This window comes from Ursus americanus, chromosome 26 (genome assembly GCF_024610735.1).
Source record: "Ursus americanus isolate L20-20 chromosome 26, mUrsAme1.1.p, whole genome shotgun sequence".
Lineage (NCBI taxonomy): Eukaryota > Metazoa > Chordata > Mammalia > Carnivora > Ursidae > Ursus > Ursus americanus.
This window is the reverse complement of record NC_142152.1, coordinates 23,339,144-23,365,025: the sequence shown is the minus strand read 5'-3', so window position 1 is coordinate 23,365,025 and position 25,882 is coordinate 23,339,144. Positions and strand designations below refer to the sequence as shown.

At 42.2% G+C, this 25,882-nt stretch overlaps 1 protein-coding gene across 2 annotated transcripts in view; it reads right to left on the bottom strand.

Annotated features, from left to right (window-relative positions):
• The window catches only part of NRXN3 (neurexin 3), a 1,516,445-nt gene that overhangs the window by 779,735 nt on the left and 710,828 nt on the right, over nt 1–25,882 (bottom strand). For both annotated transcript variants that reach the window (XM_045807717.2, XM_087856158.1), the window contains exons 8-11: nt 19,566–19,685; nt 11,135–11,516; nt 10,153–10,343; nt 8,982–9,155 (exon numbers count right to left, since the gene is read on the bottom strand). In XM_045807717.2, coding sequence (XP_045663673.2) covers nt 8,982–9,155; nt 10,153–10,343; nt 11,135–11,516; nt 19,566–19,685 — 867 coding nt within the window. The remainder of the gene's footprint in view (nt 1–8,981; nt 9,156–10,152; nt 10,344–11,134; nt 11,517–19,565; nt 19,686–25,882) is intronic.

The following is a 25,882-nucleotide window of genomic DNA, read 5'->3' as shown; positions in this document are numbered from 1 at the left end:
CGCCCCACTCTTGGTATCGGCTCAGGTCATGATCTCAAGAGTCCCGAGATGGGGCCCCATGTCCGGCTTGGCTCCCTCTCCCTCTGCCTCTCCCCCCACTCCTGCATGCACATGCTCATTCTCTCTCTCTCTCTCTCTCTCTCTCTCTCTCCAAATAATTAAATAAAATTTTAAAAAAATTCACTGGCAGAAGACCTAAGAGCAGCTGTATTCCCAAGAGCTTACTTTTTTGTCTTGAAGGCAAGATCTGTGTCTTCCTAATGCTCAGAAAGGCATCAAAACTGCTCCTAGTAAGCATGCTCAGGTGTTTATGGTTGCCTCTGCTCAAATGAAGGTTCAAAAAAGTCCCTCGGTTAGGATGATGAGTGAGAAAGACTAATAATAAAATCCAACATTCTGGAGACACTGGGGCAGTTCCAATAACACCTCTGTTCTCCTCAATCACTCCAGCCCTCCCATCATATACTGAGTATAAAATGAGTCAAGATGGGCAAGGGAATTGGTTTAAACCAAGATGCCCTCGTGAGGTCTTTATCTCAATGGCCTTTGATCAGCTCCATGCAGGTAAATACTTAACAACCGGAACAACAATAACAAAGAAACCCTGATCTGTAACATTTCTCTAACCTGATTTCTGTAGTGTAAAATACTCCCACCACAGCCAATTTCAAGCTAATATATGTTACGTGATGTCAACCAGCTTGCAAAATTCCTGAAAACTCCTGGCTGGTACCAGCTCCAGTACAGCACTGCCCCTGATGGCCAGTGAACTGCAAAGCATGCACACTTTGTGAGTCAAGCGATTTATCCACGTGACACGTGCATGACAATGGAGGGGTAGCGGCCCATGCCTGCCCCTGTTGGGGTATGGGTGAAGGCCAGAGAATGACTAGCATCAAAACGCCTTCTTGCTCAACCCACCCTATTTTCAGAGAGTGCTGGGGTCCTAAGTCAAATGATTAGATCATTTCGTCTTTTTAAAATCATAAACAGCTCATCAAAAAGTCAATGCTTCCTCAGAAAAAAATGTAAACTAAGGCCTCATGTTCTGATTTTCCTTCTTCTTCTGCAATGATATAGTGGTCTGCTGGGGTAGGAGAGGGTATTTTTAAAAAGAGAGAAAAGAGGTTTCGAAGGGCAAGTTCAAAGAAAAGACAGCTAATGTAAAAATAGTTTGGTTTAAAGAACATTGTGCAACTATCACCTAGCACTTCATGAAATCATATCGACATAAACACCATCTACCAGAAAGCCAGCTAGAGGATGTTCTCAGATACCCTCTGGTCACCTGGGTAGTGCCTCTGCTTTGGAAATAGACAAGTCCAGACTCGCATCATATGGCACCGTAGAGAAGAGGTCATAGGCTTTAAAACTCAGCTTTAACACTTACTGGCAATGTGACCCTGGGCTAGACACTTAAATTCTCTGAACCTGGGTTTTCCCATCTATATAATGGGGATAGAAATTGTTGCTACCTCACATGATGTGAGGATTAAATGAGATAATATATGTAAAGCCCATAAAGTCATCTTGAGGTCACAAGGTCATGATCATGATGGAGACACAACACACCAAGTCCTTAGCCTGTGCCTACATTAGTAAACCCTCAATGAAGGATATTATCAACTCTGTTGGGAAGGAAAATCAAGTTCTCTCCATTTTAATTGGGTGTATAGTTAGTCAGGGGTCCAGAAACAAGACACAGTAAGGTAGTAAGTCACAATTGCACAGCTCTCTTGAAAGAAGCCTCTGTCGTACAATGCTGAGGGGCAAAAGGCAAGAGCCATTGGGGGAAGTTCTGTTGAATTCCCATCTCTCATTATTTCCCATAATGCAAATCATTTTTGAGGGACTGATTTCTATTAGGTCAAATGCTACTTTTCTTTTTTTTTTTTTTTAACATAAAATACAATGGAGAATATGATAAAGCCCTTAGCTTTGGAGAGAATTAAGTGGGAAACTATATTCTTCACAGTAAAAAAAGTTGCAGAATGAAAATTTCCCTTAGAAGTATTTGATGGCAACTCTCATCTAAAACTACTTGAAAGGATCCCGGGTTTTTAAGGCATCCAAACCCAATACATTCATTGACTTCTTCAAGATATAAGCGTTTAGAACCAGATCTAATCAATTCTTGGTTCCCCCCTCACCAAAACCCATTCCACCTGCCCACCATCTGGGCAGAAGAACAAATTACATTTCTAGAAAAGAACCATTCAACTCCAGAGATAGAACCTGTTAAAGGGAATTACAGCAGAAAGTGGAGAGAATATATTCTTATTAATCATCTAACCCAATAAAAAGCTATTCTTCTATTTCTTATGGTTTATAACTCATCTGCTTCATTCTCAACAGGTCAAACTTAATGTTTCTCTGATAGTTGCACAGCTCCTTTCTTATTACACAGCTTTTTAGGGGATCTCTCCAGGAATATCCCTCTTAAAATAAAAAGGAATTAGAAAATTACTTCCACCCTGTATAGGGCTCCTTCTCCATTCTAGAAAAGCAGTGTTCATGCTGAATTCTCCGTACTGGCTGACCCCCTGCTGACCCATGGGTGGTCAGACGGTATCACACCTATAATCCCAGCGCCTCGCTGAGTGCCTGACATACACGAATGGCTGAGTTCCCATTAAAACTGAACAACACAATCACTGGAGAAGTTTAAATAAATACATACATACATACATACATACATACATAAATATTAAAAAAATACATACCCCAAATGCAATGATAAGAGGACTCAAGCTGTTGACTTGTCCAGACTCATCAGGCCACTTCCTAGACCCCACTGTTATAGTTCTTTCTGAATACCATTTACCTTTACATTTCAAACTGTCTCATTTCTTTGTCATATGTTTTTACTGCCCTTCACACTTAATAAGTAATTCGTACTATCTGTGCCCATAGATTGTAGCTGAAAAAGACAGCATGAGTAATGGTCCAAACCCCAATGTCAGAAGAATAGAAAGTAAAGGAATTTGCATCCTAAAGGTCTTTTGCCACAATACGGGGAAAGAGTAAGATGACCCAAAATAATTACCAGGAAGGACAGCTCCTGCCACAAACAGAGACTCTCTAGTCATTACAAGAATGGAAGAGAGTTTAGGTCAAGGCAGTAATAACATAGAAACCATACTGATGACTTGGTTGATTCTATAAATGGTAAAGTTAAAATATTGCAAACTATCATGTCCCCAAATCTAGACTATACTTTGGTCAATAATTTACAAGAGGCACAGAAATCTACCAGTATTTTGTATGATTCCTACAAACCATTTTTCCTTTGGAGGATAACTTTAAGATCATTTTGCTGCATGGGAAGCCCCTACGTAAAAAGGCCCGTGCTGGGGATTCAAAATCCACCTAGTTCTTACCATGAAGAATAAAGTCTGAGAGGAGATGTCATTCTCTAGTTTTATCTAATAAATCTGATTTCAACAAGCTTTGATATCCTTGGATTGTCTCTTCTTATAGATCAAATCCTGCCCCCATTCCCCCTCCAGTTACACAGTGACTTGCAGTAGCCCTATTTTGACAACTGAGCAGAGTTTCTGAAAAACAACAGCCTTCGGTATTACTGAAAGGCCCCTTACATTCTTTGAAATTGAAAGCAAAAAAAAAAAAAAAAATGAAAGCTATTGTACAACTACCTTGGACTTCAAAATACTAATCCAGTGTCTGTTCTTTTCATTAATTTTATTATACATCAGCATATATGTGAATCTGCTAAGAAGGGGTGGTGAAAAAAGTTACAGGAAAACAGCTAGAGAGAGACTTCATATAGTTGACGTTCACCAAGACATGGACCCTCGTATTGGTTACCCACATGACACAGAGCAAGTCGCAGCAAAGTAAATGATCTTTGAGGGGAAATGTAGTATTTTTAAAGCTACCCTGGTCTTAACCACTTTTAACAATTTTTGCTCGTTGCAAACTCCCAGACGCCATCGGAGCTCAAACCTCTACCGAGCAATTAGCCAAAAGATGTCCCAAATGCCTTCCTGATTTGCTCTTCTGAGTCAAGCAGCCCGACGCACTAGGACCAGCGGCCCGTTATGGACTTGGGACGGTGCCTCCCTGGCTGGTAGAGGAAGCAGTGTCTCTGGGAAATATTCACTGACATCTAACATGCAGGCATTTTAAAGGGTATTCAGGATAAAACTGACAGATCCTCTTCTTCCCCAAGAGTACTTTTTCTTTTAGATCACAAAACAGGAAATTAAAGTGCTCAACCAAAATCCCCGAAAGGAAACATAAATCTCTAGAACATTTTAATGACATTAATATCTCCCAAATGCCTAAAAATATTTCTTTAAAATGAGTTAAGAGAAAATGGCCTTCTCGTTCACAAGGCCCAAGCACTCCAAAGTCCTGAGAAATGACCTCCCTGACCCAGAAAATAATAAATTAAGAACTCAAGGGCCCTTTTTTTTCTTGCTTGCTTTTTCTCTTTCCAAGTGTTGCCTTCCTCTGTGGGGCAATAAATTAAAAAGAGCCAACCCATCCATGGCAACTATGTGGAGAGGTGTGAGCCACTTCCAGAAGTGGACTGATATGCTTGTGAGGAGTCATGATATAGGATGCTGTCAAACCTCTTTAGTCCCCCCAAAAATGGAATCATGGTCCCATCCCTCCAAGGTCTTGGCATCTGTTATTCTGCATTCACTGATCTGGGTTTCCTGCCGCTCTTCCTGAAGAACACAGGGTTCGGCCCCCTCCCCAAAACCGATGCTGTCCAAGAGGTGTGAGAGCTTGAAGGCCCTTAAAGAAAAGATAGCAAGGGTGACACAGGGCAGCTTTCAGTCCAAAGTGGTAATGGGAGCAAGAGCCTTCTCTACCTTGCAGGTCAGCTTTGGTCAACACAACTTTGTTAGCAAAAGAACAGAAAAGGCGAAAACAATAACCAGAGGTTAGTAAGAGGTAGAGTCAACCAGGGTAACATTACAGAAATGAAAATAACAATCGGCATAACCAACATCACTCAAACACACAGTTAAAATGCTCTACGGGTTCTCCAGAGACAGCACACATGGGGGATGCGGGGACCCGGGCGAAGCAGGCCTCGTCAGAGCCACATCAGCAGAGCGGGGGCAGAAAAACACTGGACTCGACAAAGCACAAGCAGGGATAACAAGAGCCTTCCCACATCCACACAGCCAACCCCAAGGCATATGGTCCAGGAAAATGATTCTCCATGACTCGGGATAAGCATCAAAAAATCAGGGTGGTGCGTGGCCAGACTGAAAGATACGTGTGCACAACCCAACCAAGCCCACAAAAAAAATAAGTCTGCACATCTAGGAGTTAATGATGGAAGAGTCGCTTCGGAGCACTCCTTGTAACCTCCTGAAAATGCCACCAGGGACTGTGGCGCTCGAACTGGGCCTGTGCGTCAAGGTGATGTGGGAGCTCCAAAGAGCTCAATGGGACTGATCGGTAAGAAGAGAGCCAAACCCAAATGGCTGCGAGCAAAAAGGCACCAAACCGATGTCCTTTTCATTTATTCATGCCAGGCTCGAAATGAAGCACGTGTGTTTCTCTCAGATGTTTACCATCTGGAATGGTGGAATCGTGTTTCCAGCCAACCCATGCCTTGGTCTCTGCAGCAACGCTGGCCTCAAGATAGAAAGAGATATTTACCCTCTGAGAATAAAACCAGACATCATTTCAAAAGTCCTAGCCCAAACCGAGGGGCTGCAAGTCACAGCTAGATATTGGCTAGCTTGTCCAGAAATTGTGCTTGATTTCTGAAGTACTATACTCCGCATAAAAATTAAAACCTGTTTTGAGATCTTTTTCTTCTTTCTTAGTATAAACAATTGGGGGACAGAGTCGTAGATTAATACATTTAAAAAATAATTTTGGACTCTTTGCACTTAGATATGAGTGGGAAAGTAGTAAATTTACTACTTAGAGATCTTGAAATATCACCATCAATGACTTTGACAAGAACATATGATACATCCTGGCCTGTGTACCCCAGAGAGTGAGGCTAGAACACATTTGCCATCTCAAAGGGATGCAGTTCTTAGTTTTTAGTAACAAATCCTCGTCCCCTACATATTCATTATTCTATATATAGAAATGATAAATCAGGAAATGTATTCCATTTCCTGGGATTTCCATCCCGAACATTACTCAAAGGCCTTCTTGAGGGTTCCAGTCTACGTACAGAGATTCAGAATGAGAAGGACACCTGTTTGCAGTCTCTCTAAGGCTCTGTGCTCCTTGTTTCCCTCCTCGCCATCTACTTCAGTTTCATTTCCACACTGCCCTAAAAGGCTCCTGGGATCTCTTATAAGGGCTTACTCACATGGTGTAAACTTCCAATGACAGTAATTTATGCCTTAACCCACTTTTGGGCCATTTTTCCTGGCCACTTAGGCTAATTATCCAAGTCATCTGTGTACAATAAACAAGGACCTTCTTCCCTCCTCACTCATCCTCCACTTCATCCCACCCAGTGGGGCGGTCATAATGCTCCGTGGGTAATCATCGCAATTATCTCCATGGCAATAGAGTGCAGGGTTATTAGGCTCATGGGACTCGCCATAGATTCGGCTGGCAGAAGCATCAAGTCACAATATCCGGTGCTGAACAATCACCCAGACTCAGAGGAAGGTCGGACCCCACTATAATGCATGTGATGAGTCATGCCAAGCTGCACACAGAGATGGTGGTAGGGATGGGACCATTTTCCCCAATTTGATGGGTAATTTCCTTGTGCTAATGCTCTCACTGCTTCTCTTCAAGTTCTCTTAAGTGGACTCCATCCTCCCCACCCTTTATATTCTACCTTTTAATCTACTCTTCAAAAGTTAGTTTAGACTGCCTTTTAGTCCAATACAACAGTTCTATCTCCTTACACCCCAACTTTTAATACCCTGCAGAAGTCTGCTTCTGATACAGTAGGCCACGGACACATGTAGCTACTGAGCACGGGAAAGGTATGTAGTCTGAATTGCAGTGTGATGCAAGTATAAAATACACACTCGGTTCTGAAGGCTTCATGTGGAAAAAAAAGAATGTGAAAGGTTTTATAAATAATTTTATATCAGTGCATGCTGAAATGATAATATGTTGGATATACTGGGTTAAGTGAAATGTAAAATTAAAATTAACTTTACCTGTTACTCTATCTTTTTCACATGCAGCTAGTATACTAGGAAATTTAAAATTACATATGTGACTCACATTATATCTCTATCAAGCAACATTGCTATAGAGTTAAATGGATGATTCCTGTTAACTTGTAAATCTAAAGAACGGATTGCATGACAAGAATATTTAACATCTGAAGAGTAGTTTTTATGCTTTTTAATGTGTGCTTTTATGTTTTAACTCAATCTGATTAATTATTGAAGGATAACTGGAATTTCTGTCATTCCACAATCTTTGAAACAGAGATATTCTATTTAATTCCCAAATGTTACATTTATCTCAGCATTGCCCTTAATGCCTGAAAGAAGTAAGAGCAAGCCGAGGAGACAAAAATCCTGGATTTGAATGACACTGTGCATTTTCAGGAGAAGAAAGCAAAGCGGCTACTTAGAGCGCCTGGTGATCCCCACCTCCCACGTACACAGACCATGTTTGGCCCACTGGACATAAGAAATATTCCTGGCTAAAGGCAAACTGGAGAGGGTTATGGGAACAACGGGTCATACTAGTCCACGTGGGAAGCTGACTCTTAGGCAAAGGGAAATGACTTCCGCACTGCACATCAGCGTGTGAAGCGGATGGGAAGCCTTTATAAAAATGTGGCACGTGAACCCAGGTGAAAGCTAGTTAAGAACAGGAGCAATACATGAAGTTAAAAACTTGGGAGATGAGTGAATGCGTTTGATGTGGTAAATCAATGAGAAAAAAAACACATGTACGCTGCACACACAGGACCATGAGGCTCAACCAGACGGAAGAATACATACACCCTGCTGACTGGTCAGACACCTTTGACTTTCAAGTTAGGTAAGGGTCACCTTTTTGGCCTACTCAGGGCCCCTGGGAAAGCCTGAAAACTGTTCACTGCTGCCCTCTGCTGGTTACACTAGATTGTTTCTGTTGTAAAGACCTGGACTCAAGAAGACCTGTAAAATTCAGTTAATATCTTAAGAGACAGTAGGTCATCTACAGCAATAGGCTGAGCATGACTTGCTGTGTCGCACCGATGGGCATGCAATGTTCCTAGATGTCTCTCGCGAGATATTTGTAAAGGATAATCTTACTGTTTATTGAGTACCTACTACGTCTGTACCAGGCATTTTACATATAGCTCCAATTTACATAGCTTACCTTCCAAGGCAAGTTTCATTGCCCCACTTTGCAGTTGAGGAGGATAGAGCTCAGAGAGGTTAAGTAACTTGCCAAATGTCACACAGTGAACAAGAGTTACTACCTGGATCTAAACCCAGGTCTTTCTACCATCAACACCCATGCTATTCCATGACATCACACTAACGAACTGCCTAAGAATGCCTGATATCTTGTAAGTACTCAATAAATGTCAGTTCCCTTCCCTCATCGTGCCATTCTGACATCATTTCCCTACCTCCTGCTGAGTTTGCGTTAAAAGAAGCAGTAGTTACTACAAACATTTCATTAATAGTGACACCCATATAAAAGTCTCTGGTATACCTCCCAATGTATAAAAATAGAAATAAAAACTCCTACTGCCCTTTCAGCCATGCTGGAAGCAAAGGTACAAGTCAGGAAGAGTCTGATGTCAATGCCGGGGAAGGTCCTCTACTGGCAAGTACGTGACACTGGGAAGACATCTGCCAGCATACATTCCCAGAATCTGTGGCCCATGTCTTGACATACTGAGCCAGGGACAGGAGGACCCCACTGATGATGCAATGTCAGATGGCAAATGGGAAGGAGAGAGGACTGGGAAACAGTAACGAGGCACTGGCAGAGGCAGCAGAGAGGCTGGTGCTTGCGTCCAGGCTGTGGCTTAAAAAGAGGAAAAGCTGTACCTTCACAGCCACGCTCGATCTGTCCGCTCCGATGCAGGGCATCATTGATGAGGTCTGGCAGGCGCCCGTTCAAATCCACTGATGCCAGACAGCCCTGAAAGCCATCCCGGGAAGCCACCAGCTTTGGAAGGTTGCTGTACATGCCTTGGGCCAGACCCGCCATGTAGAGGTCACCTGGGAAGGGAAGCGAGTAGCAAGAGCAGCTGAGTAAAGGGTAGGGAGACGAGACTCAGCTAGAGTCAACGCACACTAGACGATTTCATAGGCAATGGTAATAGAGCTGGGGGGACGGGGCGGGAAAGGCGTCAACAACTGCGTACCAGAGTCTCTACAGTGCAGAAGGAAGACACTAACATTGCTTACGTCATTCATTTTCTACATGGCATCTCACAAATTTTGATCACCATATTCAGTCCATGAGGCAGGTATTGTTCCCATTTTATGATGAAGTAAATATTAACAAGATTTCCAACAAAACCACCATTTACCCAGTGCGTTTTATGTGCTTCTTACCAATAATATGTGGAGGATTTTATAAACATTAGCCCATCAAAACTCATAACAGCCCATAAAGGTAGTAACAATTATTATCCTCATTTTGCAAAAAAGTATAGAGAAGCTGAACGAGGCTAAGAAATTTTACCAAAGTCACCCAGGCAGTAAGATATTCAGCTGAGATCCCAAAACCTATACCACGTCCTCTGTATTAGGACAGCTCCACGTTCTGACTTTTACCACCTCACACTCAGCCCCCGCATGCCTGAGGTTTACAGAGAAAATGAACCATCCCTTGAGGAGTGGTTTAAGTAAAAACTGCATTTTGATATCATTCGATATGGTTAAAATAGGTATGCATAATGTCTCAAAATGCATGGAACCCTAACCTGTAGTTTGCCTCTGCAAACAGCTTCGATGATAAGAAATGCTCTAAAGGTGCCTGGGTGACTCCGTCGGTTAAACGTCCGATTCTTGGTTTCGGCTCAGTTCATGATCTCAGGGTCATGATCTCAAGGTCGTGAGATCGAGCGTGGTTTCTGACTCTGCACTCATCAGGGGTCTGCTTGAGATTCTCTCCCTCAGCCCCCCTCCCCACTCACGCATTCTCTTTCAAATCAATAAATTAAAAAAATAAAAATGCTCTAAAAAGGATAAACTTCTGTACAAGGTTTACCTTTCAAATCCAGATTTTTGGCCCCATTGATAACCTGAGTGACCACTTTAGTGTCCACTTTCAAGCTGTGGGTGTTACTGTTGTCCCGGGTGATGACGACATTGTGCCACTGGTTGTCATTCAGGGGCCGGTCACTGTTGCCTTTGATCACGTTGGGACCATTCCCAAGGTCAAACACGTAGTGTATGTACCTGTGAGCAACAACAACCCCGTGAGTGGAGATTCCCTCGAGTGGTTTAATGGCAACGTGCATGTAACCGGCCCTGAGGGCTTCACAGCCCTCACGCTAACCTGGCAACATGCAGGAATAATGAAGGCATGATCTGGGATTCTAAGAGCCATAGCCTGTTCTGTCAGACTTCACTTTAATTCCACACCTACAAGGGTCACTTCTTTACCATGATCCAAAAACCCAGTCACAAAGTAGTACGGGTGGTACATCCCCAAACACTAGAGGGCGACACTTAAACTCAGTCGATTGTGGATCTGTTTTCTGGGTTTTATTCTTTTTTTTCTTTTTTTGACTATTTTCCAACACATGGTAGTAAAATATCTTGCAGAAAGAACAGCGTTTAAAACTGCACATAAATGGGCTAATGAAAGTGCTGAAAACACTATATTTCATTTCTTCCTACAGATTTAGGGGTTGTCGAGAACACTGCCCCAGAGCACTGTATACAGGACATACACTCTATCCCCCTTTTGCAAAAATGACCTTCTTTCCTATAGGTTTACAGGACTATATTTCATGGTAAAAAGTCTGATAGTATGGAGTTAGCGGAAGATGTTTAAATAGACTAATGAATTTCTCTTCCTTCCAGCCCTAACCATTATACAGGTTGTTTTTAATCAATGAGGAGGAGAGCAGGTATCGGGAATAGAGGGTGGGGAGCAGAATGGATACTTTTTTTTTCACGTCCACATTTTATGTTGGGCTTGAGCTGAGAGACCCGGTATAAACGATGTGAGCTCTTCCACTTACCCCTTGACCAGTTCAACTGCGATGAAGTCATTGCCGTCACCACTGTTGAAGAGAATGAAGCCATCCGCTGAGGTGGTCTTGAACTGGAAGAAGAGGTGCATGGAGGTGTAGGCCTGGAGGGTGGCCAGACTCAGGTAGCTGCTCTTGGTCTTGAAGGTGACGGGGTCGGCGATAATGTTCCTCAGTCCAAAACGAGCCTTCAGTTCGCAGTAATCAATGTCGCCATTTTTGCACAGGTCAATGTAGAGCAGGCCATTGAACATGAGGCTCTGCAAGTGACCAATGAAACTGGACGGGACAACAGAGATGTAACGTTTCTCCGTCATGATTCCGGTCTCGATATTGTGGAATTCCAAGCGGGTATGGTCCCCCACCATCGTACCTATGAACGTGACAGAGGAGATACGCACAAGTTATCACGTTTTTGTCACAGCATCCTTACTGTATCTTTTAGGTTTCCACACGAAATATTCAGTTCCAGAAAAAAAATGCCCAGTATAGTAGACAGCTGAGGTGACCTCAGTCAGAGGGTGGATTCGTGGCCAAGGCTGAGTGATACGCCCTGAGGCCCGTGCTCTCATGCAGCTGCTCAGAATGTCCCATGATATAAAAGAAAATATGAGATCATCGATAATTCAAGTTAAAGGACAAAATGATTCGTGTTTCTCCCTTCAGGATCAATTGGGTATGAATGCATACTATAAGAAAAAAAAGTCTTGATTGTGCCAAGCCTTGTAAAGATACCAACAAACAAGCATGAGGCATTCACTACCAAATACTTCTTGATGTAATAATTCACCACCTAGTACTTGTGGAAAGATTCTATTGTAGAACATGTGTTAATTTTTTTCTGACCAGCAACTGTTGCTTTTTTCTGATAACACCGCTAATATCCCTTTGGAAATTTCTCTACTTTACCTTAAAACCATCTGGGCTGGACGAAGCTGACCATAACCCGGCTCTTGAAGTAATCAGCCTACCCAGGCTGGACCACTCAACATGATTTTATCCCCCCAGCCGTAGGTCTATGGACTAACAAGGTGGTCTGCAGACTTTAGCATGCCTCTGAATCACGTGGAGGGCTTCTTAATACACCGCTCCCTGCAGCCTGCTCTCAGAGTTTATCATTCCAAAGTCTGGGGTGTGGCCTGAGAACATGGGATTTCTAATAAATTCCAAGGTGATGCTTGAGTAGTGGGTCTAGGGACCCCCCCCCCTTAGAACCAAGGGATCAACAGTAACATAAGCTGGAGTAACATAAGCTCTGGGGCTTTTGCTAGAACACCTGTGAGAGAGGCATTCTTTGTAAACAAGGCTTATTGAAGGGGTAAGAAGCAAGCCCAGAGCTGCTGGAAACCATGTGATAACCAGAGACATTGGGCCTGCCTGAGGAGACAGCCCACCCGGAAGCCAATCACAAAACGGAGAGAAACAGTTTCTCTAGGATGGTGCCGTTCGAAGGTCTGGATTCAGCAGCAAAAGCCAGACTTAAAAACTAGAGGGCAGTAGATTCCCTTCTGCGCATCAAGCATTTAAGGCGGGTGTCTGACGTTTGCAACTAAAGGATCTCCAGCTGCTACAAATGAACCAGTAGACCTTTCATTACCCGGCTTACCTAGAAGTGAATGACTGGGGCAGGGGGTCCTGAAGGGGGCTTGAAATAAATACAAGAGGATGGAAATTTTAATAACAAAGTCAAGGAAAACGCAATAGCATGGTCAGAGTAGAACGTGGCTCCCCCAACATTTGCATGGGCACATCAATACAATTTAACAAACCGTGTCTTGATGCCCAAGTGCTGAAGAAAGGACAGGGAGAATCCCTCCTCTGGCCCTCTCCTGTTGTCTCCATCCACACTGAAGAAACTCCACTAGCAAGACACTCTTAGTCTCTCTCTACTCCCTCTGTTACAGCTTTCCAGAGGAAAAGGAGTGACACAATCTGGAAGACTAAAGAAACTACAGAGAAACTGTATTTCCATAACTCAGCCCCTGGCATTCCCTGTTTCTCCCTAGGGGAGCAAGCTGTCCGCAAGACACCCCCAGTGTACCCCACACAAGCCCCAGCACGGGTGTCAGAGGAGCAAGCCTTGCTTCAGTGGCAATGCCCACCTAAATCCTGAATTAGTGAGCGTTGAAGTGGGCAATTCCAACTCTGGAATTCAGTAGATGTTAACCCCATTTTTCCATACCAGTGTTACCACTAACAACATGATACTTGACTTTTACCAGCCTTGCATTTGTTTTTTCTCTATTGGTGTAGAACTCAGGTAGCAGGGGGAAAACAAAGAAAGAGAGAGAGAGAGAGAGAGAGAGAGAGAGAGGAAGGGATTATATTTTCTCAGGTCCGTTAAACTTCAGTACCTGGGAGATTCAACCAGATCTCACCTTCGGATGCTCAGTATTAACGTCTTCTCTTTGGGAGCATACTCAGACCTAATGCAGGGAACTGTTTATAAGCACCAAAATCAGATTTACGTTTTATGAGCTTCTATGTGGTGTTTTGACAACTAGCGACAAATCATTCGCTTAATATAAGCAAAAACAAAATAATGGTGTTGGTTAAATTAAATATAAAATTGTAATAGAACAAAAATAAAAATGTAACATAAATCTGCTAACAATTGAATAACGAGGAGAACTACTGTATAAAATTACTTAGTACTGAAAATTGCACTGGTCATGAAAATGAAAACTAGCATAACCTAAACCCACATGCTCTAGAACAATGAAGCAACTGAAATATTCACAGTTGATGTGCCTATAGCTGTTCATACAGGGCTGAGGCTGGAGCTAGAGAAGAATGGGGAAGGGAAATCACAGCCAATCTCCTTGGGGACACAGCAACTAAACCATGATGACACTGGGAGCCATGCTAATTCTAATTTTAAAAAAGGAGGAAGAGAGGGACACCTGGGTGGCTCAGTTGGTTAGGCATCTGCCTTCCACTCAGGTCATGATCCCAGGGTCCTGGGATGGAGCCCTGTAGCTGGCTCCCAGCAGGGAGCCTGCTTCTCCCTCTGCCTGCCACTCCCCCTGCTTGTGTGCTCTCTCTCTCTCTCTGACAAATAAATAAAATCTTTAAAAAAAGTAGGAGGAGGAGGAGGAAGAGAAGGAGAGGGAGGGGAGGAGGAGACCAGCAATGAGAACTAAGAAGTGGTAAGGGGTGATCCTTGCTGAAGACTGGGATTCCAAAAGAAACCTGAAGAGACAATTTCAAAGTCAACAGGGAGCTCTTAGAGAAATTATAGATAAATTGGCCTCCAGAGTTGAGGAGTTAGGAAATTCTGCTCACTAGAAAATGAATTTCATAAAGCAAGAAAATCATGTACAGTGCTGACAGAGAGAAGAGAGATTGAAGAAGGATAAGAGAAAGGAAACTAACAATGGAATTTGAGAGCACAGCCCATGGATACAGACTGATTTAAGGTTTTAGGATGAGTCGCAGCGCCTCAACGAGAAGTGGAGGTGGGGGGAGGTGGAGGGGGGTAGGCAACATGGGGCCAAATCAGAAAAGGGACTGCTTCTCCAGGTACTAAAGGAACTCTCTTGGCTGTGGCTGGAGGTTCCCCAAAAAAACATGCTATTGCACCTGGAGAAGGCATGAAAGAGATCACTTAAAGTTCGAACCTTGTGCCAAACTAAGCAAATAAATACACACACACACACCTGTGTATCATCTAATCAATATTAGTAACTGGGAATCTTTCCTCATCTCCCCTGAATGCTGTCTATAGACTAAAACTCCTTTCTGGTTCAAGGGGCAAACTTCACAACAGCTGCTTTCGAATTTCAGAGAGAATAGGAGTAATTTGGGAGAAAGATGATAAAAAAAAAAAAAAAAAGAGCAAGACTACTGAATACTGCTTATGTGCCAGGCCCCGTGCTAGGCACTTCAGAATCACCACCAAATGCCATTATCACAATCAACAGGTATCATCATCTTGCATTCGAGGGGAGGACACTTAGCTTAGAGAGGTTAAGCAATGTGATCAGAGCTCATACAGGTGCTAAGTGGCATACAGGTGTGTCCAGTTCCAAAGCCCACATCTTATCTTGGACACTACACGGTGGAGAAAAAGCTCGACTTATTCCTTACATTATTGTCGGTGGGATTTAAATGGTGCAATGTCCACACTGAAGTCACTGTGATGGGTTCACACCCCTTCCCAGTGGCCAAGCACCATCCCGTCCCTCCATCTAATTCACATGTAATATTAGCACAGCGTGTTGCCTCGACTCCTATCCACACATTCACTTCATATGTCCCTGATGGTCAACAGCAGTTTACGCACTGGCTCTCAGAATGATAAGGTCTGTGGAGAACATAAAGCTATAGAAAATCTGTCCAAGTTCCACCTGGAACTTCCTACCAGGCATCTACTGGATGAGCACATAGGCTCTGAGGCTGCACTGCCGGGGTTAGGTAGCTTTTCTGTGCCTCGGTTTCCCAAATGTGAAAGAGGTATGAAGTCTTCAGGATCAGCTGTACCAATGCATAAAAACTCCTTAGAACAGCGCCCGGTGCTTAAATTGTTAGCTATGAATAATGCATTATTCTGCTTTTTTTTTCCCTTTCTCTGAAATGTGTTAATAATTTTCCGGCATTTCGATTATTTGTCACTGTTTTACTAGAACAAATCTCTTTTTAAGTGGAAACTACTTCTCACCTCTTCTGAGTGTCCCGTAGCATTTAGCAGAGGGCACTGAGCACAGCAAGCACCCTCACATCTGAGGAAGGAGGTTGTATTTGGACATTTGCTTTGGAGTCAGAGTTTGGATCATCGCCATTTCTACATACGAGGTTCCTAGTCAACACTAAAAGCTCAGCAAGGAAATAACGGGAAAGACTAGAGAAGGCAACTTGACCTCCCTTGGCTCCCAGACGTGGGGAGGGAAGTTAAGAAAATGCAGGCTTATAAAGTCTTATAAAGGACGCGTAGTTTGCCCACAATCTTCCAGCTCCACCACTTCCATACCCTTTTCTCCACGATACCAAAATTTTTCAAAAGTATATGCTGTAAAATGTTGTAATAATAATAATAATAATAATAATAATAATAATAATAATAAAAAAAGTTCTGGAGCCAAATAAACTTGGTAAACACTTTCCATGTAATTATTGGTGATTAGCAATGTGTATTAGCAGAGTAAAGGCTCCCAGTAAGTCTTGCAACAAAGAAATCCACTTCATTCTGTTTAACCTAACATTTCCAAATTCCATCTCATCATGTTTTTTTTATTAACGAGAGGAACAAATTTTCCTGGGAAAAGGACTTTTTACAGCCTGTACGTGCTGTGTAGGGTAAGGGACAGAAAAGGAAGTCAACATGAGCCAGAAGAGGGTTGAATCTCTGTACTAGGAAGAAGCTCTGGGTGGAAGGGGTGGTTCATGCAGCTTTAGATCCCAGTGCTGAGGGGCATATAACCCAAGTGGAGTACGCTTTTAATTTATTCTTGATAATAGAAATCCAGCTCAATCAATCAGGCCATCAATCTTTATTAACTGTCAACTGAACTTAATACCTTTCCAGGAATACATTGTATTACAGTAAATGAAAACCACCAGGCTAAGGAATATTTCTTTCCTTGCTTTTGATTTCTTATGAGTGTGACCTATTCTTTGCATCATTTCTACAAGCCAGCTGAAAATTTGACACCCTAGGGGACCTTAAACAGCATGAAAGGGATTACTAAATAAGCCAATAAGACACTACTTAATAACCTGAGGACTGTGTGGTATTTTAGTTTCATTGCCTGATTTTATGACTTCTGTGAGCTAAAATTAAAATTCCCAAACCCATTATCACTGTAAGAAGCAATCCAAGGTTGTAGCTCATAAGCAAAATAGCTCTTTTCTTCTAGATTTCTTTATCCTTATGGCTGCTCTTTTCCATCAGCAGTAAAGTAGGGGATAAGGGTTCAAAATGAAAGAGCTTCATTAATTTCAAATATCAAATTACTGAATGACTGGGGCCTTCCATGGTGTAGACCTGCTTTTTGATTATTAGCGGTAAGAGAAAGCACACTTTATAATTACCTTTATTCTAAAGTTTCTACAAAAGAATAATGACCAAGGGAAGCAATACACATTACTGTACCCTCAGTTCTGCAGTTCTTTATGGCTACAGCTTTGAGGGCATGCAATTTCCTGGGAAAATAAAAGCAATCCGCTGTGCAGAGAGATCGGGGTGAGGTCGCCATCTAGTGGCTGCCATTCATTTCATGCTCTTCACAGGAATAGCATCCCTGGGCTGCGGGGCTCAGCCCCGAGGAGCTAGTAAGGGATGTGTGCAGGCTCCTGTCTGCATTAACAGCCCACGGGAATTTCTTGAATAATTAATTCAGGATGGCTGTTGGTTCTAAACCATATAACCATTTTTACAGCTCTTTGCTTATGTTCGTTACATAAAGCTGTTACCCTTTCAGACATGCAGAACAGTAACCTTACCTCCCACTACGAAGGTGTTTATGTACATACAACGGGAGGGTTTGGGATACTTATTATGGTTCTGTTTGACTTCATTTTTGAGGGGAGCGGGGTGAGTGTTGTCGTCTACACTAAAACGTACTCCTCACATCACCCTAATGCATCCCATTGTATTTTTCCCAGATGGTAATAGAAATCATTTTCTTATGACGGATTGTGAAATCCAGCAAGTAGCCTGATTTGGTGACGTCACACAGACATGGGTTTGGAGCGTGATTACACAGCTCCTTCTAAGTGCCATGTCCTCTAAGTAAATGACAATAAGAACACTTATCCTGCAAGGCAATGGGAATTACAGATTTAAGAAGCTGATACATGTAAGATGGCTATCCCAGTATCTAGGGCCTACTGGGCACTGCATGTATGCCTCCTGTTCTTCCTCTATCCAGAGACTCCTCTACACACACACACACACACACACACACACACACACACTCCTACCTGTACGCATGAACACTATAATTCCAGACTCCAAAAGGATAGAAGTTCAGGCTCATGAATATAAAATTAAATTATAGGACCCCAAATTGCAGAACCTTAAAGCTTGGAGAGAGCCTTAGCAGTATAGAATTTCAGGTTTAAACATGAGGAAATGAGGAAAAAGGTTTATCATATCTGTCCCAATGGCAAAAAGTATTTTAGTTACAATGACTGTATTAAATCCCAGGGATCCTGACTCTAATTTGACTGTCCTGTTCACAGAAGAATCTAGAGAGAGTTTACGCCACTGACGTCAACTGACAAGGACCAGACATGGTAAGTGACTTTTCCAACATCCGGCAGAGAATTCACGTCAGGGCCCAGATCTCCTGACATCAACAGCGCTCTACAGAATAGTCGGTATTGCCCCTCAAATTTTCTTCTCCCATAGGGACAAGAGTTCTGCATAACAGAAATGCACTGCTCTGGAATGTTAGAGAGTACAGACTTATTTGGAGATGACATGGAAGGTGCCCTCTCTCTTCTACTTTACACCTCATCAATTACCCATCAAATTTTGGCCAAAAAGCTACCTTCATAAGCCACTCCTGGTTTCTCCAACCCAAAATGAAAATTTTCTCTTCTGACTGACAATGACAATCTTATCCACCCATGCTAGAATCTCATTACATCCATTTTCATCTTATTTTCAAATGCCTGGGTCCTATCTAATCGACTAGACTGGCTCATTCTTTGAGGAAACAGATAATCTCTCCTGCTTCCTTCGTATCTTCTACATCCTTAGCACAGGGCTGATACGTAAGACGCTCTCAAGAACTACCTACGGCTTATGTGAAGCTTTGAATGTTCCTTTCCATATGGATGGATTCGTTCATTTATCCACTGTCCTCCTAGAATGTGAATTCCACCAAGCCAAGGACTTGCTTATTTGTTCACCTCCTTATGCTCAGTGCCTTCTAAAGCAGTGCTCAGTATAGGGTAGGTACTCAATTAATAACAATTAAATAAATGACTACATAAATGAATAATTATTCAGCCCCTTCTAAGTGGCCTGTAGTGATCTTAGAACTTACTTTTACCTGTAATGCTCTGAATTTCTGGTTTACCCATCTCCCTCCCCTAGAGAGTGAGTCATTGATTGAGAGAAGAAACTGGCCATTGGGAAAATGATTGATAAGTGATTTTTGAATAAATGAATAATAAAGGAGCTACCGAACTCTACATCTATTCTCCAGACACATATTCTATGCCTAAGGAGAGAGGCCCATCAACATACGATGACAGTAATGGGTAAGTTCTATAATACAGATCAATGAAAAGGGATTATGAAAATACAGAGGAAGACCTTCTTAGCCTTACCTGAGCTTGTCAACGAGAACATGTCACATGACTTCTGTTAAGCAAAATAAAACTTGTTTCAAAAAACCCTTTGCTCGCTGAATGACGAAGAAGATGATGAGAGCAGAGAGAGACAAATTTCCCTACGTAGAGCTGTACTCACCCTCAGCCACATCATCATCCACGGTTAACTTAAGGCTTTTTCCTCTCCGCACCACCCGGACGGTGTGCCATTCATTGTCATTGAGCTTCTGCCCCGCGTACAGGGTCTCAGGTCCTTTGCCTAAGGACGATGATAAGTGCCGAAGTTAGAATCAATTCTGAAAGCAGTGATCATGATATCAGAAATGTCAAAGCCACACTGGTGCACAGGACCCAGTAGCATTCGAGGAATCATATGTGTGCCCCACCACCAAAGCCCATCCCAGTTTCACTGCCCCAACAAGTGTTCCACGATTGTCCCCAAATGCAAAAGTCTCAACTCATATGGACATTGGCAAAGCAGTGAAAGAAATAAGTGCCCTCCTTGTCTACAGAAAGTTCTAAAATGCCAAGGGCAGTAAATGAACATTTATAAGCAACAGCAGTCAGCCGTCATTTTGTTTCTCAAAATCTTAGATTTCAGATGAATTTCTTGAAGATATAGGAAATTCATCATTCATTTTTAGAATCATTTGGTCACGTAGGCATAATACACCAGTCTGGCTTTTGGAGAGCATCCATCAATTGGATGAGAAAAGAGTTTCTGTAATATATACTTTTAACTTGATATTGCCATAAACCCGTGGTCCTACCAGACTTCAGCACCCATAGAAATCACAACAGTAATCACCACAATAATAATGTTGAGGTCTAAACCCCGTAAGTAATGCTCCTGAAGGGAATGTGAGGGGCCCCAGACTTATCTCATTGTTCATCATCCTCCAAAAAGCTCTAAAGATCTAAAAAATGAAAAAATGTAAAATGCCAAAATTGAGCCCTTTTATGTCAAAAGAATGTTCAGTAAAAAGTGCTACCAGATGAAGGAGTAAACCAAGTTGTCTCAAAAGATCCATGATCACCGTGCTCAAGAGGCTGTTCAGATGTACCCTAAGAAAATCAGGGTCCATGAGGAATTACTGTATTTAGGGGCAGAAGCTGGCAAGATAAAATATGAGGCATTAAAAGAATTTGGTTAGTAATGGGGGGAAAACGTCATGTTTTGCTCACCGTTGAACTGAAATGTAAATTTAAAAGACACAGAAGATTGCATAGAAGCAGAGAACTTAGACCAAGTTCGCTGCGTGGATAGCTGAGCCCATGCAGAAAGATCCCACGTGAGTCTTCCTGGATTAATGAGTCACTATGTAGAAAGCCTATCTCTCGAAATAACGTGGGGAAAAAAAAGATGAAATATGTAACTGGCCAATATATCCCTGTGATATTATGCATCTGAAATACTTAAGAATACACTTGGATCCAACATATAGGAACACAGTAGGTGCTTTAATGAGCCCTCACCGAACAACTGATGTCTACGTAGGTATTTATTTCTTTGGAAACCATCAACTAAGGTCAATACATTTTTATCTAACTAATTTTGAAAGCTCTATTATATAGTTTTCACTGGCCACTCCACCTCCTCCCCTCCAAGATTCCAAAACAGTATTGAATACATTAAGGGAAGAAAATTTAAAAAACAGCATCACTTGGGTAAATATTTTTTTAAACTAGGTAATTTTAAACTGTACCCTTTAATTCTGAGTTATTAGTGTTGCTACTGAATGCTCGTTATAAGAGTAATGATGGGGTGCCTGGGTGGCTCAGTCAGCTTAGCAGCCAACTCTTGATTTTGGCTCAGGTCACTCAGCACAGTTTCAGGATTTTCTCTCTCCCTCTGCGTCTGCCCTGACTCACTCTCTCTCTCTAAAATACATAAATACATCTTTTTTAAAAAGGATAATGATAGCAGTTCACATTTGGGAAAATTTTCTTCTTGAAACATAAAGATTTTCAAAGTAAAAAGGTCTCTTTTAAATACAATGTATCCAACGGGTCATTTGTATTTATTTTTTTTTCAGAATGTACCTAGATCTCAAGTGCAGCAAATTCACAAGAATCCTGAGAAATCAATAAAGAAACTTAAAGTGGCCCAAATGGACCCAAAATTGGGTATGATGTCATGATATCGATGACTCTTAGGAGCAAAAAAAAAAAAATTTGATGATAAACCATTTTATATTCAATTTTAGCTGTTCTGTGTGAGTATGCCTGTCTTAATATTATCTAAAGCATATACATTATGATAGAATCTTTCCTACATCTCCCCTCATTAGATAGCATTGTTCATTATCTCATTAAATTCAGGTCTAAGATGGATGTAACGGTCGCCTTTACAACAGCAAACCGCGCAGGCATGGAGAGAAAATGGGCCACATGACGCGGGTGCTTCGGAGCAAGAACAGATGTTCTCAGAAGAAACAAATCTGCCTTTGTTTTTGTGTGTGTGTGTTCTTATCCTCTTTATTCTACATGCAAATGCTTCAATAAGAGAGAGGAAAGTAGAGAAAGACGTAGAAAACACTGGCTATGGAGGCAGCACTGTGACAAAGACAGGCTAGTTACACACTGATAGGCGGCATCTGCTCTTTAGGCGATGTTTACGCATCACTTAATTTTAACGATTGGGGACAAAATGAGAGGGAGAAATACTAACACCAACACGGTCACAGTTAGCGATATGGCCACCATAGTGTCATACCGGTCATTGGTGTAAAAACAAGCTTTGCAATCAACCCAGTGTGTTTTAAATAAGCGGACATTTTGCAGGTACTTGGAATTTTCTTGTGTCAAAGTCAAACAAAAATATATAACTGTCCTTTTGACTCTAAAACTTTAGGATGTGATGGTCTACGACCAAATGTGTGGAAAAAGACCCGAAATCCCTCGTGCCCTACCGCTTGGCTACAGTTGCTGCCTCCAACCCCAATAATTCTCATGACTCTGCCAGGAGAGGGGGAAAAAAAATCCATACCCATCTCATTAAAATGGTAGGGAAATGAATATTATTCATATTCATTTTCAAACAATAAATACAGAAATCCCAGTGAGCTTCCGAAAAAGTCTCAGCTTCCAGAAGTGGAGAGTCAATGGCATTTATCTTTAATCAAGCCAAAAGGTCAATGCATCCCTACCAGAGAGAAAGTGATGTTTAAACTCAGCTGGAAATGTAGGCAAACAGAGGGCAAGAACAAATCTAATTTGTAGCCTAAGCCTAAAACAGGGTCGATAAGTAATACAAGATGTAGATACGAGGCGAAAGTTAAAACATACAAACCGTTACATTTTCAAAGAAGGGAGATTTCGTCTAGGGAAGACTTCCCTGGCTGATTCAAGCACGAAGCCAGTGAAACAGCATCAGTAAAACAATGAATGTGACGATAAGGATTAGACAAGGAGGAGAAACTTTTCTTTTTTTTTTTTAAGTTGGAATTTAAAATGGAACTGATGGGAATTTAATTTAAAAAAAAATTTTAATACCCTCAAAGCCATTAATTTTCCTCCATTGTCCTTTTTCTTTTTTGTAGCTGGGAGAAATGTGTTCTGTGATTAGGTACATATTGGATGTACGTATTAGAGGCATGCTTCCTTTTACAGTTTAAGTAGTAAATATTGATCACACACACAAAAAGAAATCAACATTTGATTCCTTTTAGGCTGCTTAGATCATCACTGTTTGATCTAAATACAGGAAACTAATAACTTATCTGACACCCCATAGTTGAGTTTCCCAAGTAACGACCTCCATGACCCGAGTAAAGAAGCAAAATCACAGTTGAAGATTTCCGGGACGCAGAGGTCTGTAGAAGTGAATGCTCAATTGTTTACTATCATAGGAAAAAGAGCCTTTAATGAATCCTTTGGGCGATACCACCGAAATTCCCCCTCTTGACCTAGTCTCACTGCAAACTCACTTAGTATATCATCTCTTAGTTAAGACTTGTCTCACCAAAGATGATCTAATTCTCTAACGAACGTGGAAAAAGAATGAGGCATCACGGATGAAAAATACAAGATTATCTTCTTGACCTATCCTACGATAACCCTGTGGAAGGCCTATTTCTTTAAGAAGCCAGAACTAAGAGTAAAATCAAAGTGAAAAGTTAGGGGGAAAGCATTGAGAGAGAAATCATTGCTGACTGCTTGGAGGAAGATGACACTCAGACATTAGGAGACTGTTCCCTCTGGGGTAAAGGTAATAGGAGTGCGTGGGGAAAAATCCGTATTTGGGTATCACTAAAGGCACACACCTTCACGAGGTAGACTTTGGATCTTGATGATTTTGAGCCTATTTAGTTGATTCCTTTTTATTTTTTGTTGTTGCTTTTTGGTACACTCTTCACAGTACATGAATTTGTTATCCCCTCCAGGAGCAACATAACCAGCACAACTCTAAGACGCCCCGATATGCATTAGTTTGTCAATAAATTTCCAAAAACCTGCCCAAACCAACTAAACCAGACGGTTTTGCTCATACACAGGGAGTAGAAAGTCCTTCCATCTGCCACAAAGTATTATCTCCAGAAGTGGGAGGGTAAGACTGGAAACTTACTTTGCTTGGGGGCAGAGGGGCAGGGATTAAGGACACACTATCTATACCATAATCACTTTGCTTTACCTGAACACCTTTCTATTTGTGCAGGAGAGAGAAAGAAACCATACCTTGATTTCCCTCCGAACAATGTTTCACATGAATCAAAATTTCTACAATGCATAAAAAAATATGAAATCCACTCCCGCAGGAAGGTAGAGCAAAAGGCATGTGATTAGACGTCTAAATGGCATGATAAATAAATACTGGAAATGACTGCGTTAGGTTGAAAGAACACCAAAAATATTTAAAAAGAGAAAACTTACCTTCATTTCCACCAGCACCCCAGGTTAGGCCGGCTGAGCTAGACAAACATTTTACTAAGCTTAGGGCACCGTGTATTTTATCAGTCTTCCTCCCCCGAGAGAGTCGATTAGGCAAATAAAAGCAGGGGTGAGTAGGGGAGTGGGAGTATAGACTAAGGAGGGTGACAGAGAAATAGGAAAGAAGCATCTCATTTTCTGTCTAAAGCAATTTCAGGTTCTGGTTGTTTTCTTCAGGTTGACAACCCAACAGAGAATAAGAAGTGTTTTGTTTTTATAAACTCATTTTTTTTTCTCAAAAGCATTCATCTCCTTCGAAAAAAAATTAAATCGTTTACTTATAGAGGCACTTTGGTGAAACACCTCACAGAGGTCCTTCCACTCTCACTGGAGTCCTCAAGTCTCAGAAAGGGCTGTCACTTCCAACAACAGACATGAACGTAGGAAGTTTTCTGGAAGTCTTCTGTTAAGAAGTCTCCCAGTGAGGTGTGTGAGAAAGACAAGTGACCCAGTTATTCAAGCTGAGTACATGTATCCTCCTGGAAACCCTGCTTCTCGTTAAAACCCACCAAAAACACCATCAGTAATTATTGGGCTTGAGTGAGTAAATGGCCTATCGAGCCTGCTACATGCAACATATCCACTCTGGGCTGCCATCCCTTTTCCTTGGGCTCATCCTCCACTCTGCTAACAGAGCACTGTTGCTAACCTCTGGCAGCGTATCACAGAGACTATCGAGTCCTACACTGAACAGACATTAACGGAGCACCAACAAGGGATTAGGCACCACGCCAGGGTAGAAGATGGAGAGCATATAAGACAGACAAGGTCCCCCTGCCCTTACAAAGCTTACCGTCTGGTTGGGAGAGGGGAAAGAGGAAGGACAATACCCAAACGAAAGACCATGAGATCATGGGGTTGGGTTCTACGAAGAAAATGAAACAGTGATATGACGTAAAGTAATGTGGGCGGAGAGTGGGAATGGAGGGTGGGCTACTTTATAGAGAGTCTCAGCAAGGCCTGTCTAAGGAGACTTCTCCACTCTTGCCCTGGGTACCTGGCTGGATGGAGAGCTCCTAAGTGAGGTGGTCAGAGCAGGCTTTTCTGCAGAGGTGCACTGAGAGAGAGCCAAACATGCAGATATCTGCAGTGCTGGGAAGAGCAAGAGCAGAAGCCCAGAATACACGCGGCATGTTAGAGGACCAATGACAACAAAAAACCATGCTGTGGCTAGAGCTGGTGCCACAAATGTGGTAGGAGAGAAGGTGGTAGGAGAGAAGGTGGAGGAGTAAAAGCAGAGACCAGATCACAAGAGGACCAAAAGGGCTCTTCTAAATGCATCTGGGAGCCATTGGGAGGGTTCAGGTGAAGATCCTATGTTTTAACTTAAGTTTTAAAAATCATTCTGGTTACTATGGGTGCCATGGTCCCAAAAAGGCCAATAATGGAAACAAGGAGATCTCAGGGAAGCTGCTAAAGGCAGGAAATGACGGTGACTTGGTCTAGGGAGGTAGCAGGAGAAATGGAGGTGATGAGACTTGGGATGCGTGTTAGAGGTGAGGTCAACAAGATTTGAGATCGGTTTGG